The sequence below is a fragment of the Rhipicephalus sanguineus genome, chromosome 1, assembly GCF_013339695.2.
Source record: "Rhipicephalus sanguineus isolate Rsan-2018 chromosome 1, BIME_Rsan_1.4, whole genome shotgun sequence".
Taxonomy (NCBI): domain Eukaryota; kingdom Metazoa; phylum Arthropoda; class Arachnida; order Ixodida; family Ixodidae; genus Rhipicephalus; species Rhipicephalus sanguineus.
The window spans coordinates 156,114,354-156,130,795 of record NC_051176.1 but is presented as its reverse complement, the minus strand read 5'-3'; the positions used below and the strand labels follow the sequence as shown (position 1 = coordinate 156,130,795).

Genomic DNA, 16,442 nt, shown 5'->3' with positions numbered 1-16,442 from the left:
CCGTGACATCGTCGGCCATGTCATCGCTGCAATCCTTTAAGGCCCAACTGCATGCACGCGAGTTTTGAGCGACGGCCGACAGGATTTGCTGTCGCGGAGGGCCATCCATCACCGTCGCTTGTCGTGTCGCAGGTTTCTGGAAAGCCAGAGAACATCGCTTGTCGCCCGAAAGTGAGCATGGCAATGTCGGCAAAATGGCGGCATCTCTGACCCCCGCTTCGGTTGCAATTTGCTCGTGATGCTTCCAATCGGCGCGTACTTCAAGGAACGCAAGTTATAGACTACCTTCTTTACAGCCCCATCTCACGCGGAGAACGAGGCAGCGGCCGTATTTTGTCGTAATTTTGATCGACGGTTCGTTCTGATGTTTCGGTGGTAGCTTGCTGCATTGGTGGTAGCTTGCTGCAATGTCAACATCGTCGTCGTGTGAGGTTGCCCTTCTCCCTGCGAAGCAACGATGTGAGGCGCTGCGGCTTTTCTTAAACGTTCTATGACAGCAAAAGGAAATGTTGTCGAGATGCGCCTCGTGGACTAACCCCAACATAACGCAGTTTGCGAAGTGCGACGTAGCGTAGGCAGCGTACGCTACCGGGCGCCCCATGGGATCACAGCAGATACTACTGTCGCGGTTAAACATAAGATTGCGAAAAAAGGAAGTCACGAAACGCTTTTATGGCACCCTTATCTCAAACAAGACAATAATAAATTTGGTATGTTGTCATTCATCTACTCTGTAATTCTTTTTCATAATTTGCCTGCGTGCACGCAATAGTTTTCAATCGAGCACCCGTGACACTTTGTCGCGGTTGGCGCGAACATGTGGGTGCTGCCGTCGCGACGGAGCCCGTTTGTCGCAGTCGCCTTCGCTCGAGAGTCGAAAGTCGCGTGCACTGCATGCGGTTGGGCCTTTACAAAACCTGATGCGAAAAAAAAAAAAGTTCTCCGCCCGCGTCTTTCTCCTCCCGCGCCATCTCAGGCTTTTGCGGGAGGGCGTCCGCTCTTCGCGCTGCGTCGTCTGCTACCTTACAGCTCCGACTGCCATGACCGATACACTGAAATCTAAGAATCCTCGCATTTCGGGATATAAGTTCGTAGTACTGAGGTGTTGTTAAGATTACACGGGAATTAAATAACGATCGTTATTCTGAAATGTTCGTTATTCTGAAGTTCGTAGTAGTGAAATATAGTGAAATGTTTTTACATTGAAACTATAAGCAGTCGGCACGGGATTTCTTAAAAGTTCGTTAATTTGAAATGTTCGTTAATGTGGTGTTCGTTGTAACGAGGTTTGACTGTACAACCAAAGCGAAAAGGGGAGATAACAGCAACCAGCAGTCACACAATCCATAGTAAAGAGCAAAGAGCCTGAGCGTCTTGCATCCACATCAAGCACTGGTAATCTGGCTGGCCTTGTACATGCAGTCATTACATAAAAATCAATTTACGTTACATAAGAGCAGTCTGCTGGCGAGTGCCTGTTGAATTCACTGACATCGCAGTGCTGTTTTAGAGCTCTAAAGGCATGGTTCTACGATTTGGAGCTGAGAATGGCCACAAATGGGCAGCGTCTGCTAGCTCTCTGCCTTCGCCATTTTCAGTCTCTGCACTGGCCAGACTGGCATGCTTTGCGTATCTTCCCAACTTCACACGAAGGAGCAGTGCTTGGTTGAGCTTAGGTTTAGTTTTTGTGCTTTCTTGCTTATTTAAAATTTTTGAATTTGCTGAGCATTTCTACTATCAGATGCATGAAAAAAAGCACTACAGTTGGGCTTTAATGTAATTTTCTCTATGTGCTGTCACACAACCAAAACAAATGCCTCCTGTGCTATGGCTTAAAAACCTTACAAAACCTACATTTAGCGTGTTTATATCCTTGAAATAATTGTTTCTCATAATAAAAAGCTGCTTCTAATGCATATGCTTGCCCATCTTGCAAAATTTGTCACGGCTGCGCAACATAAGCCAAATCAAGCCAAGAACCAAATGAAAAACAACTTAACAACTTAGTCAATGTCATAGTGAAGTTTGGCAGCAACACTGTTCTTTGTAATTAAACTATTTTTAATTGCACAGATATGAGTCATTACATATCTTTGTAGTATGTCCATGGAATCGACACAACGCATTAAGCCCAAAATATGCAAATGAGTTAAGTAAACTCAATCAATTGAAAATATTTTTATCCAATGTCATTAGTTTTATCATGTGACAGAAAACATATGACATTATAAACAAATGCCATTTGTTGTAAATTACATTAGATTTACCGTATGCCAGGGATATTCAATTTATTGTACTTAAACGTGCAATCTATTTGCTAGCATGCAGAATCCAGGTATAGTGGAACCATAATTATGTTTTGTACCTCTCTGAAGAATGGTCCTCACATTTCAATTTATTTATACATTTATTAGTGATGAATATTTACAATGTACAAAAGGACATATCAAAGCACCAAGGGAATTTCATGTGAAAAGTGGAATAATCTGTAATGGTGAAGCAAATGTAATAAGAAGCATGACTACGTAGTGATAACAGAGAAGGATGAAACATTACATTTAAGGTTGTGTACAACTATGGAGAACAAATCATGTAATATACGAAATGCAAATTGGTATAGCTAAACTGACTATACCAAAGTCAGTAAATCAAAAACGAAAATATTTTGTGTGTCCCTATATGGCATATTTGAGCAAGTGAAAACAGAGTTCCAAAAACTTGAAGCCCCAAAAGAGATGTGCAGCATTTTTGAGGCACTGCAAGCATACTAAAAACTTTTGTCTATCACAACATTTTGTTCTCGTGCTCTGATGAGAAGTATACTGTAATGTTTATCATTTGCATTTAAAAAAGGGGCGTAATTAACAAATAAATAAAAAAAAAGATGAAGCCGTGAATAATCAGATGAGATTAGTATATCAAAGATCAGCCATGCTCTCACCCTGCACAGCTGAGCCTGTTCTTTCAAGGCTTCCACCGAGTTGCCAAATGCATCCAAGTCGGCCATCAATGCTTCATGCTTTTTTAGAAGGGCCTGACAATGAAACAAAAGCAAGTAACAAGAAATGAGAGGTCAATTCTTTCTGAACACCAGCAATTAAAAGAACCACAAATTGGACAGAGAACTAACTATGCAAAGAAGTAACTGTTTCCTGTGGGAAAAAGGGTAAGCATTTTCTACCATGACCAGTATTCCGAGTGTTAAACGTTCTCAAAAAAATCAAAATAAGGCTTTATCAAAATTCACCAGCAACATACATCAATAGTGGATTAATTTAACACCTAGATATACACATTAAGAAAACTTAGAGGAAAACATAGCTGTGTATGAAGCTGGAAATGGAACTCTACAGAAAGCTGCACAAGCCCCTCTTACAGGCTATAAAAAAATAAATAAAGTGGAGTGACTTAATGAGGGGTAGAACTAGAGATGGCACTTTGCTTAAACTTGAAAGGGAAAAATTGTCACCCATCTGATAATAAAGTCAAAACTCAATATAATAAAGTCATATTTGCAGCAGAAAACTCTCTTGCACTGAATTTTATCAAGGCTCCCATGTTTGAACAACAAATAACCTCACAAGTTTTTAGGCTAGTTCTGCACCTCATTAGTAAGCATACCAAAGTGTGGCAGCCAAAGCAGAGGTGATAAGTGTGAATGCTTGCTGTGAAAACTGAGATGAAATTCAATATGCAGAAAAAATTCCGGCTCTCTCACATGACCATACAATATGGTGGCAATACCAAGGAGCATTTTGAAACTGACAGAGAGCATAGCTCATCCGGCTCTCAGAATGCATGTGTGCACATTTGTAGAGCAATCTGCTACTGAACGAAAACCAGTGCCAATTCACCGAAACAAGTTACCTGCTGCTGCGGCGCACTGATTGTCCCTACCTGTGTTGCTTGCTGCGCCATACGTAAACACGTATTTGCCATGGCAGTGTCTGTGCAATGAGGTTCCCCCTGCCCGCATTGCTAGTACGTGTGCATGGTTATTACGTGCATTTTCTTAAGCAAATGTGGTGATAGTGACACTGCTTTCATTTGCGGCATGCCATGACACGCATTTGAAGTGCAACAACAGTTTGGCACAAGGAAGTACTTGAAAATTGCACCGTGACACATTTGGGTTGTTGCCTATCAAAAGCACTTTACAACAGTGCTACACCACACCATCTGCTGTATGCTAAGAAGATAGTTGAAGTTGCTTGTATTGCCGTATGATTGTCAGTGATAAGTTGCAATCATGCATTTGTCAGTGGCAGCCATCACGTGTCGGTGCATTTTCAATACTTATCTGTTTATGCATCGTGCCAGAGTTTTAATCATTGGTCGGCAAGCTTTTGCTACCAAAACTGTGGAATATCTCATGTGGCACAGCATGGCGTCAATTCTCTCTTGACTGATGTTTATCAATCTCCTTTGTTATACACTCAAACCTCATTATAACAAAGTCGCATCTGCCACGAAATAATTTCGTTATATCCGAAAATTCGTTATAAACGTTTATTTGCAACACTGTAGCTATTTTAGAAGAACTTCTTGCTGGGCGAGTTGGTGCATGTTCGTGGTGGGAATCGTTGCGCATTCAATCGGACGAACACAGGAAGGAAGGACAGAGTAAACTGAAAGAGTTGATAGTTTGCGCTCTTTCCGTTTACTCTTTCCTTCCTTCCTGTGTTCGTCCGATTGAATGTGCAACGATTCCCACCACGAGCACTGTAGCTATGACAAGACTATTCTTCATTTACTTCGTTATAACCGATAATTCGTTATATCCGTGTTTGTTATAACGAGGTTTGAGTGTAGAAGGACCAGGCATATGTATGCAATGCTGAGAATTTTGTTAAAATCGAAACTGCGGTAGAAATTTACTTCACCAAATCACAACGAAAAAATAGTTTTTCACATTGTAGATTTTGTTAAATCAATGTGTGTTATATTTGAAGTTTGACTGTAACATGAAGCCATGAAACTACGATGAAAATGCCTACGGGTTTCTCCGAGAGCTTCCAAATTCTGGTCTGGGGATCATACTTGACACTAATGTCTCGTTGGGGTGTTCACTAAACCATCTAACCAGGAAGCTAGCAGGTGGTAAAGCAAGGCTAAATTATTGCAGAACCAAAGTGTAGAGCATTTTTTTCCTTTTGGTCCTGGATTCTTTGCAGTTTCGCCCTACCTTAAGGTGGGTGATAATTTCTCTCATTCATGAAACTGACAAAAGGACAGTGTTAGCAAGCAGAAGCATACCTCAGCAGAGTCCTCATCCTTGCCATAGTCCTGGCTGCCAACAATGGGCTCTTTCTCTTTCATCCATGATTCTGCTTCATTTGCATCAGCAAAATATTGGTGAGCCTGGAGAGAGTCCTCCAGATCCCGTTTCCGTTGTAAGGCCTTGTCCTGCAGAATAACAAAAAAGGCAATACAATGTGAGAAGTTGGAATGTATTTGCAATGGCATAAAAAGCACAAATGTAACAAATTTTGAATTCAGCTAGATGCAAAGGAAAATGCAACCTCAGGCATGTAGCATGAGCCATGTAGCATGAGTGTATCAAAAGTAAATGATGTACATACATGGTATCCATAGGCGTGCATAGGATTCTCCATCAGGGGGGAGTGGCTCATTTTCACAATGGTGATACTTTGAAGTTATGTGAGCGAGGCAAGCATAACCAGTGCTTAAAGCATGACATTTAAAAGTAATTAAAATTCTCGTTGAAACCAAATCGTAGTTCACTGCATGGCCATGCAAGTGTGGTAACACACAAAAATTGTTTGGACTACTAAAGACTGATTCCCCATGAAATTTTTTTTTGTAAGGAGTGGGAATGGCCGAACATTCGAGGGCTTCGAATATTGGAACATGTATTACAGTATTTGAATTTGCTTCGACACAAATTTAAATTATTCAAAATTTCAAAGTATTCGAAATGAACTTCTAGACACATTTTACCGCATGTAACTCCCTGAAAAGGTGGTTTCACCATAGCAGCGTGGAGCTGCTATGCCGTGAAACCACCTTTCCAGTAAAAATCCGAATTGCCACGAAACCACACTTCAAGGATAAAATGTACACCCGTGAGCAAAAGCATACGGACCACAGAAGCATGAGCCGAAATCTCTGGCCATTAGTTGCGAGCCGTCTGCTGTCGAGAGCATTGCTTTGACGGAATAGCTGTCGACAGCATTACTCTGACAGAATTTGTCAATGTGGCAAATTTTAAAACTTAACGTGTTTTACCACTTATAATTTGGGCACTATTGCTATTCACATGCTGCCACTATTCGAATTTGCTTCCACTTCCCTTCAAACCGAAAAAGCGATGCACAAGAGTTCTTAGGTGGGCTAGTTGGTTCATGAACATTGAGGCAGAACAGCACCAAGAATAGAACAGTGAACACACAGGACACAGCGCCAACTATCAATAGAGTTCTTAGTCAGCGCTGCGTCCTATGTTTCACTGTCCCATTCTTTGCGCTGTTCTGCCACCATGTTAAAAAATATGACACTTGAACTCACTTATTTCCAATTCTTAAATATATTGTGCAAGTTAGTTGGGTCATGACGAAAATGCCCATTTTTTTTTTTATATGCGATATATACTATTTGTACTATTACTATATTACTATTGTGCTGTAAATAGCTCACTTAACCACTCAGATGCACAGTGAGTTTTACGGTAATGCTCAAGGCCGCATTACACAGCACACTACAATGCCAAAGTCAATCACCTCCGCCATATCACCATGTTAAATATGTCTGATGTGAGGACATTGTGCCAACTCATATTTCGAGGATTTGGGTGGCTATTCAGTGAAAAATCTTGTCTGCAGTTGTTATTACGTTCACTACTGTAGAAACAAAAATGTGCAGCCAGATGTCATTTAGGCAACACTTGCAGAGCTCTTCTAATAAACAAATTTACTTCTTGTATATCTTAACTGCTGCACCTCTAACCACAAAACAACCAAACTATTGATGTAAAGAACTACAGTATAACGACATCCACGCTTAACATTGCACTACTCTGCAGTAGCAGATGCAAGAGTGCAAAAAGATGACAATGCACTACTTTTTAAAAAGAAAACCCTCCAAAATACAGCACGCAGAAACAACACAACAGGTCTGAAAGACTCACTTTGAGTTGCTGCCATTTTTCACTAAGGTTCTGAATCCGCTTGTTAATCTCATCATGGGCAAAGTGCCCATCTGCAACCATGTTCTCCCCGGCCTCACAGACACTGCGAACACGGTTCTCATGATTGTTGATTTCCGCAAGTACGGCCTGGTGCTTCTTGATGAGGTTCTGCACTCCAATCAAATCGCGTCCTGAAAGAAACATTTGAAACTTCTCTTAAACAAATGTGGCTTATGTAGCAGATTACTTAGTTCTAGTAAATGACTGCTGGCATATCTCAGTGCCAGCAAGCATGATGTTAGGCAAGCAAATCCCCTCAGACACCACCTCTCCTATTCCTTTTTTTTTAAGGGCCCATCACTGCATTAACTCTTGGAAGAGGGGTCTTTGAACACAATTGCTGTAGTTTTCAAGGCAATATTCAGTTTCGGGTAGCTCCTAAAGCTGTCAGTATCAGAAATGGCCCACTTCAAGCTGCCTGCCTGTCTGCAACATGTGAAATGCCTGGATGTTACCACGTGCCTCTTACGTAACAAGAACCCTTTTCCCTCAATTCTTCATATTTTTATGATGAGGCTTTCAAATCATCACGCGACATTGCCTCCTACAATTTTTTATCAGTCACCAAAAATATATATAACATGGAGACAAAAAAAGTTCCAATGTGCTCATTGTTGACAATTAAAGATGTATCAAACGGCTTCAGGGCTAGCCATGTTGACAAAAAGTGCATTTTATATTACACTTTAAACACCTCCTTCAAAATAAGTCACCTAGTGAATAACACATGGCTCCTTGCAGTACTAGCCCTGTGTGGAGTGTGGCTGGATTTTAGTGTAAGCAAGTCTATAATCCTTTGAGATTCTTGCTGCACGCCCAGAAATCTTCAAACAATGACTGTCGCTGGAACCAATGCCAGCAGTTGTTGCCCTGAGGAAGACAAGTCTTGTCATAACATTAGCTCTAGCGGCGTGTTTTGTTCGACGATTTCACATCACTTCAAGCCTCCATGTTCTGCTGAACTTCTGGTTTGCTGCGCGCCAGTGCTAGTGTGAAAACAGTGACCAAAAATACTCAAGCAAAGCATGAGCATTCTTGAATATCCCTGCCCCCGCCACCAATGGAATGAGACTGTCATGGCCAAGGGCTGAAACTGCAACCTCCTGTTCAGCAGTGAAACAATAGCCACTGAGTAGGGATGGGCGAATATTCGGGTGTTTCGAATATTCGAACGAATATTACAGTATTCTAATTCGCTTCGATACGAATTTATATTATTCGAAATTTCGAAGTATTCGAAATGAACGAATATATGTGCACTTATGCACTTATACACCTGTGCACTTATTCTTTGCTTGTGTCCGTGTCTCATTGCGCTACCTGCCTTAACATGAGTTCCCACAAACTAGCCCAGTTATCCGTTCTCGTAAATATATGTATGTTTGACCGCACATAACCCCCTGTAAAGGTGGTTTCACTGCAGCGTCAGGTTGCTGTATCGTGAAACCACCTTTACAGGAGAAATCTGCACTGCCGCGAAGCCACACTTCAAAGTTAAGTGTACATTTTTTTTTAAAGTTTAAATCGTGTTATATGGGCTTATATGCGCTAAGTATAGTAATTTTCAAATTGTAACATATTGTACCATTTCTAACCTGCACCCTACTGCTATTCAGATCTTGATACTATTCAAGGTTGCTTCCACTTCATTTCAAACCAAAAAAGTGACATTCGCTCATACCTAGTTCCAATTCTTAAAAATATTGTGCAAGGGTCATGACAAAAACACTCATTTTTCATAATAATATGCGCTATATAATATTCGAACTATTCAATTCGAAATTATTCGACCAAATCACTATTCGCTTCGAACCTCAAATTTGCTATTCGCCCATCCCTACCACTGAGCCATCGTAACAGGTAGGAGGCAATTGCTTAGTACGAAATTCAGAGTGTGAGTTTTTCTTTTACAGAAGGTACCTCTGTTAGTGGAAGCAGCAATGGGCTCTTTCTCGCGAATCCAGGCTTCTTCATCTTCAATGTCACGGAACAGTTGCTGCACGCGCAAGGAGTCTTGCAGCTTCTGGCGTCGTGTTGCCATGGGTGCCTGCAGTGCGTTGTATCGGTCCACGAGGGCTGCCTTTTTGGCCATGATGGCAGGTGCATCAAAGTGGCCCTTGTCTGCAAACTGTTGTGCCTGGATCATCACGCCATCCACACGATCCTGCGTACACAGAGACACAGTATGCAGCACTTTTGAAATGACCAATCAGCTTAAATGTTTGTCTTTTTTTAATAAGCACAATATTCACCAAAAATATGCAATAGCTATCCGATCATGTACAATATGATGACATAGCTTTTAAAACAAATACTTGCAATCTACAAGGAGGCTGAAAAGCAAAAGAAAGTTTTTGGTACGAAATATACAAAGGCCAAGGAAAAGTAATTTACTCACGGAATGAGAAGCAACATCAGTTTCCAGAAGCGCATGCTTCTTCAGAAGGTTCTGAACACTTGTAAGGTCCTAAAAGAAACAACCAAAGCCATCAGTAACTGCACACTGCTGCATTAGTAGGTTTCTGCATAAAATTCTTGATATATAATATATATTGAGCATTAAATATTTTACAAGTAACTTATGTTTGCTGTCTATAAGCGCAAAATCAGCTCTTGCACTCTGCACATTCTTCATTATAAGTTACATTGACAAAAATATATCAAGAATTAAAAACAGTGCCATGTACACCATATTTTTAAGTAGGAAATCCCATATATTAAATCTGAATTAGTACTTTTATATAGTACTGCACCTTTTGGCTGGTCGATAATTTCTAAACTAGGATGCCATACATTTTGTTGCAGAATCTGAGGTCTTGAAAATCAATAACTCAATACGCTACTGCATTACATTTGCGCTCAGAATCATTCTAGGTTTGTGGAGAATGACATTTCACTGCTTAAATGAAAGTGAGCCAATGCCTGAGCAACCATTTCTGTGCAAACACTTGATCCCCTCATATAGACACGGAGAATCCTCAGCAAATGAAGACAATGAACAGATGTTACAAAGTTGTTTTGTGTAAGTAGACTTCTGAAGGCCAACTAACTAAAAACAATAATACATGAGTAAAATGAATTTGAACTGAAGAAATATCGCTTTTTCAACATTCTTGCTTCAAGTGCTGCCAAAATGAACAATATGTTTCCATTGTAGTAGCTGCAATTATTCCAGTATGCTTGATGTGGTAAGCAAAATGGTAGCCTATCTCAAGGAACACCATTACGTAATGTGTTGAACACTTCAACAAATTTAGCTTTAGGGGAATGCAGCAGCACCTCTTGAAACTGCTGAAACAGTCTCCGTCCACCAAGCAACAAGGAAATTCAAAAAATGACATTTTTGGCCAACAAGCAAATTTCAAAAATGAAAAACTGATCTGAGAAGCAATGATATGCCATTCATCAGCCTTGACATCTAGTTTTCATCAAATAGGCAAATAGACATTCTTTAAGAAAGGCCAAAGGCTGCAAAGAAAGCCGTTTTGTTACATGCACAAGGGCTATCTCAAATGCCAAGAACATTTGCCAATTTCAGATGCCTTTGTATGCTACTTGAAGGCATCAAGCCTGCTGGAGATGATGCCCTGTGCTATGCTATGCCTGCAAGAAGCATACAAGGGTTTATCAGTTCCCCTTTATGTGTGACACCACAGGGAAAAATGATGTTCCACATCTAGAACCATGGCCACAAGTGGCAATGGCTGACACTCACAGGGTCATATTTTGAACAAAAATCTAATTACCCAAGAATGTGGATTGGGCAAAAAGATGTTGCCTCAGCATAACTGGTACTACAACACACATGTGATGAGGAAGTTGTAGGTTTGGCTCACACTAGTGGCAAGTTGATTTTTCTAAGACTTTCATTGCCCTCTAGCTTATGATTTATGCAGTTCAATTAAAATTGCAAATAACTGCTTCTATGCTTCCTTTGGCTTCATGATCTCTTGGCTTCATTTACATGAATGCCCACACAGAGCTGTATAGGTAGTTATAGTAGTACCTTGCCACAGTCTTCAGACATAAGTTGTCCTTCAACTTCAGAGAGCCAAAGCTCAATGTCTTCGACCCCTCTGTTGAACTGCTGTTGGGCTGAAGCCTCACTAAGCTTCGTTCCCTTGGTGTCCGCAGCCTTGCTCAGAGACTGCCACAGGGTAATGATTTCTTCCATGCGCTGGCTGCAATGAGAAAGGAGTTCTCAATATGTACTTTGATACATGACTACAAAGAAAGAAGAAAAAAAAAGACAACTGAAACACGGCAATTTGCAAGCAAATGCACAGCTGTAGCTGCATACATCACAAACATTTACACTGAGCCCTGTGACCTGCAGCAGCTTTACACCTTGAGCATGAAGTTTCGGTAGAAAAGTCAATATAAAGGGGAGAGTACTAGATATATAGGGGAGAGTACTAGATAGAAATCATGGTACTCAAAGAATCAACCTAATCTCCCTTCCCTTTGGTTCTGCAGAATTAATATTTCTACAGAACCTTTATGATGAGATGACCTGTGGCTATGCCAAATATTCAAGTTTTTTAATTGACGAATAACTGAATTATTGTTACAATATTCTGTACCTTTCCTACAACTAGGACCACTTAAAATGTGAAACTTCCTACACAGTAAGCTACTAACATTACAAAGAAAATTGAAGGAAATAACCCACGAAACAAAAACCTCTATAAAACGTCTTATAGTGGTTTATAGAGGTTTTAAATGTTTTAAAGACGTTTTATAGAGGTTTTGTGTTTCATGGGTAATCCCATTCTAGCTCATCTCTCTAAGTGACTACAGGTGGTCACTTGGATTTCCTATAACTATCGGTTAATTAGAAATAACAGACAACAAAGCCAAGGAAAGTACAGGGGAGGTTATTTTGTAGTAGAAAATAAAGTGGACGAAAAGATGACTTGCCGCTGGCAGGGACCAAACCTGCGACCTTCAAATAACGCATCCGATGCTCTACCAACTGAGCTACAGTGACGGTCATCACCCCGTCCACTTTATGAGGTATACATATACAGTAAAAGCTCATTAATTCAACATCGGTTAATGCGGAAAATCGGATAATTCGGACGTGTTCTCTGGTCCCGGCAAGCTTATGCATTGTTTAATGGCATTAAACTCTCCTTAATACGGTCATATTTGGTCACAACCCGGTTAATTCGGGCATTCTTCGGAGCGCAGCGTTTACGAAGCGCCGAAAATGTGCAACTCAAAGGAGCAAAAACGGGGTTCGCGAACAACTGAAATGGCCGCAGGCCAGTACCTTCGTTTTGACTACGGGCAATGCGCATGCAATGTCACAAAACGCATAAATGTTGGAAGCTGTTGAAGATGAAGAGCTTCATGCTGGCATAAAACTCGCTTGCCACATCACATTGTGAATGTAGTCGCGAATAACAAAAATTGTGGCTTTTACACTCCTTTTATGTAAAATGAGTACAAGGTTTACATATCCACCAAGAAAATGAAAATGCATTGATGTAATAGACACTTGTTTATTGTTTTCTTGATACTTTCGATAATGTAAACATGTAAATGTAAGCATGTAAACTTTTTGGTCAGCTGCTAGCTCGTAAAAAGTTCACGTGCTTCGTGGCGCCAGCAGGCAGAAAAGGAGTGTTCCACACTCGCCGTCATGGCTACTAGCGACGCTGGCTAACACTCCCAAGTTTAAAAATGCACATATATACCCCCTAAAGTGGACGGGGGGATGACCGCCACTGTAGCTCAGTTGGTAGAGCATTGGACACATTATTCGAAGGTCGCAGGTTCAGTCCTTACCAGCGGCAAATTATCTTTTTGTCCACTTTATTTTCTACTACAAAATAACCTCCCCTATACTTTCCTTGGCTTTATTGTCTGTTATTTCTAATTAATGTTGTGTCTAGCAAAGAAAAACGAGCCCTTATAATCGCCCTTCCTTTATCTATAACTACAGGCTCTGATAGGCTCTTTATGTCACATGAAAGGCTAAATATAATTTCACTTTCATGATTTTGGCTGTCAGGGTTCTGTGTGCAACAAAGATATTAAAAGAATGAAGCTCTTTTCATTAAAATTAACCACTTGTCAAACTGAGCAGTAATGACATCTGCAAAGCAAGTAATAGACGAACTTATAGTGAATGTTTCATTTTCAGAAGTTGGAATCGCTGAATCAATGTCCTAAATGCTGCAGTACACCAAAATGGTATGCATATTGATCACTGGCATTGATTTCACTGGCGAAAGAAATAAAGACACACACAAGAGATGACACGTAGACAGGACGGGCACTAGACCTACCGATGACATTTTTTATGACATGCACCAGCTTCTAAGGCACTCCACATATAAAGATTTCATATTTATTGCATGTCATCCAATTATTTCTGCGTGACAACTCATGTATTGTGTCATAGCTAGCAGACACAGCATGAATGCAATAAATTAATGGTCTGCCAAAATAAAATTCAATACCAAGGGTTTGCAAGCAGCGCACTGATAAGTTAAATCCAACCACTGGTGAAAGACAGACTAGAGTTTCCAGCTCTCACAGTGAACATACAACTTTTTTTTTCAGTGTCATATTTTTGACAGTCATAGCAGTTTTAGCAGGATACCTGAGTATGGAACAAAGCAAAGACCATCAGCCAGCTTGTCAAAAGAAAATTTTCCAGGGAAAGGCCCAAAAATTAGTTGTGAGGTGTAATAGACAACACAAGCTAGAATGAAAATTGCTAAAGTAAGAACCTGATACGGTCCGACGCATAGTGGTTTGCATCCACCAGCTCCTGGCCAGTACTTGTGATGTCCTCCACACGACTTCTGTTGGCGTTCAACTCCTGAATAAAGTTCTGGTGCTTCTGAACTTTCCCATTAAGGTTGGTGGGATCCTGAGAAAATAATAAAAATATAGTAAAACCAGCAAACTCAACCCACACCCATGTTACACTGCATGGCAGAGTTTCAAACTACACATTATAAGCCGAGGTTAAAAAATGCAAATACAGTAAACCTTCACTGGAACGAATCTGACGGGATCACGTGCAACAGTATACGTGTTGTCAAAACATACGTAAAAATCAAGAAAAGTTAATTTAGTAGGGGTGCGCAAATAGTGAAATTTCATCTCGAATCAAATTCGAATCGAATAGTGCCGAATAGTGGCCAAAAATATCGAATATCGAATAGTATATTTACACGAAATGTGTGCCGCCAGTTACGGCAAGACAAAGGAAAAATCAGGGACGCTACGGCGTGCTGACAGCTTCATTACGGACTTGTTCGGGAGTGGCTTTTGTTTCAGCCTTTATGGGCGCCCAAGCGTGTTGATAGGAGGAGGAGAAATAAACTTTATTGGAAATAAATGGGAGTGGGAATGCTGATTATAGAAGAGCCGCCATTCCAGTCAGCAGCGCTAGTCCTAACCTCCTAATAGAGGGGTGTACGGTAGCTAGTTTTCGTTCCCTATGGTCGCGCAATACGGCTCATCTGACAACGGTAATGTTGTGCTTCATCGCCATGTGTGCTCCGGGCCCAAAAGTGTTCGGGCGCCCGTTCACAGCAGCGTTTTAAGTGCGCGCCGGAACGATGGGATTTTCTGAACTAGTGGTGCGGTGTGGCAGTGGTGACTGCCCAGCGTGAATAAATTTTTACATGCAAAGCCAATCACCGAGGGTTTCGCAGGCCAAAGTTAGGTCGTTTTCGGCGCTTGGGGGCATTTGCGACCGATCTACGCCAGAAGTCCGTGCCTTTGTTTTTGGAGCGATGTTGTGAAGGACTCACCAGTTTTCTCATGTGTTTTTCTACGTGCGAAAATACCATAACCTCCTTTAAGATCAACATGCACTCGCTTTTGAACCAGGATGTCGGTGAAAGTTTAACGAACAGTGACGTTAGCGTTAGTTTTAGCCCCCCCCCCCCAACCAAGTTGCACCATTGGCCTTTGTCGCATTTTAGATATTCGTCCTGTCGAATTATTCGAAACTTCGAATACTAGCTATTCGAAAGTCGAATCAAATTATTCGATTAGGAACTTTTCGATTCGAATTCGAAACTCGAATATTCGCGCACCCCTATAACTTAGTAGTTATGGCCTAAAGAATTCAAGTGTTTCTGGACTGCATATGCTGCTCCAGGTGCGAGGCAACATAAATCAGCCTGACCGCAACCATCTGGCGCATCTCTTAACTTGCGATTATGCAACCTACAACTCAAGACACGCAGGAAGAAAGCTCAAATCGACCGTCTCATCCAGTCTTTGCATCTGTACAAGACTACCAGCAAGATAGGGTGTGTAGGCTGCCTATGTGCTCAGGCACGTGGAGAGCCAACCGAGCTACGACAGCCAGGTATAGGGTCATAAATGTGTGCTAACCTCCCATCATGCCCTCTGGTGGGTGTTCTATCACAGTGCCACACACTATCTCCCATCTTGCATACTTTATTGCGTTACCTTTAACATTTAGTGTGAGAAGACTGCGAATTGGAGTGCATGCCTGCTTTCACGCTAGATTAACACAGCACGCCATTAGAGCTTCACTAGCTGATGTCATACTCTCCCACACTTTTTATATTCCTACCCTCCGTAAATGCCATGCATAGGGCTGGTCTACTCGACAGAGTGACCAATGAGACTGTGCAGCCATGTGACAGCTGCTTGTGTGGCGAGCTAGAGACTACAAGAGATCTGCACTGCCATGGCTTGTGAGTTCGTGTGAACCGCAGTGACACAGCAAGAAGCTCAGGACAACTAATGTTTTGTGAGCTACTACAATTGAATCGCTTTATAAGAGACATGCAGTGGAGAACAGTTCGTATTTGTCCCTTATATGAGGTGTCTCTTATAAACAGGGTGCCACGCTCTCATTTTCTGATCAACCTCTCTCTCAATGTAGGCACACTGGTGTCTCTTGTACCCAATTGTCTGTTACATCAGCGCCTCTTATAAGGGTTCAACTGCATAAGCAATGCATCTCTGCCAGGGAATAGTGGGAATTTATATTGCACTGAAATTCATACCAACCACAAACCATGAACCTGGGTTTTACTGTTTCCCACTTTTTCACTCAGTCCGATGTTCCCATTTTTTTTCACTCAGTCAAGCTACTATGTAAAACAATGCTGCCAATGGCTACAGGTAATATTTCTGTTACACATCAGTAGAAAATGTGCTTAATCATTGTATTTTGAGCAAAAACTTGTTTCTTAAAAGACGCTTACAACTTAAGCATAGACAACAA

The 16,442-nt window shown here is 41.2% G+C and overlaps 1 protein-coding gene across 4 annotated transcripts in view; it reads right to left on the bottom strand.

Annotated features, from left to right (window-relative positions):
* LOC119400763 (spectrin alpha chain) overlaps positions 1 to 16,442 on the bottom strand; it is a 94,704-nt gene that overhangs the window by 57,650 nt on the left and 20,612 nt on the right. For all 4 annotated transcript variants that reach the window (XM_037667728.2, XM_049417318.1, XM_049417321.1 and 1 more), the window contains 7 exons: positions 13,951 to 14,093; positions 11,214 to 11,388; positions 9,606 to 9,674; positions 9,128 to 9,371; positions 7,148 to 7,338; positions 5,257 to 5,406; positions 2,942 to 3,034 (listed from right to left, as the gene is read on the bottom strand). In XM_037667728.2, coding sequence (XP_037523656.1) covers positions 2,942 to 3,034; positions 5,257 to 5,406; positions 7,148 to 7,338; positions 9,128 to 9,371; positions 9,606 to 9,674; positions 11,214 to 11,388; positions 13,951 to 14,093 — 1,065 coding nt within the window. The remainder of the gene's footprint in view (positions 1 to 2,941; positions 3,035 to 5,256; positions 5,407 to 7,147; positions 7,339 to 9,127; positions 9,372 to 9,605; positions 9,675 to 11,213; positions 11,389 to 13,950; positions 14,094 to 16,442) is intronic.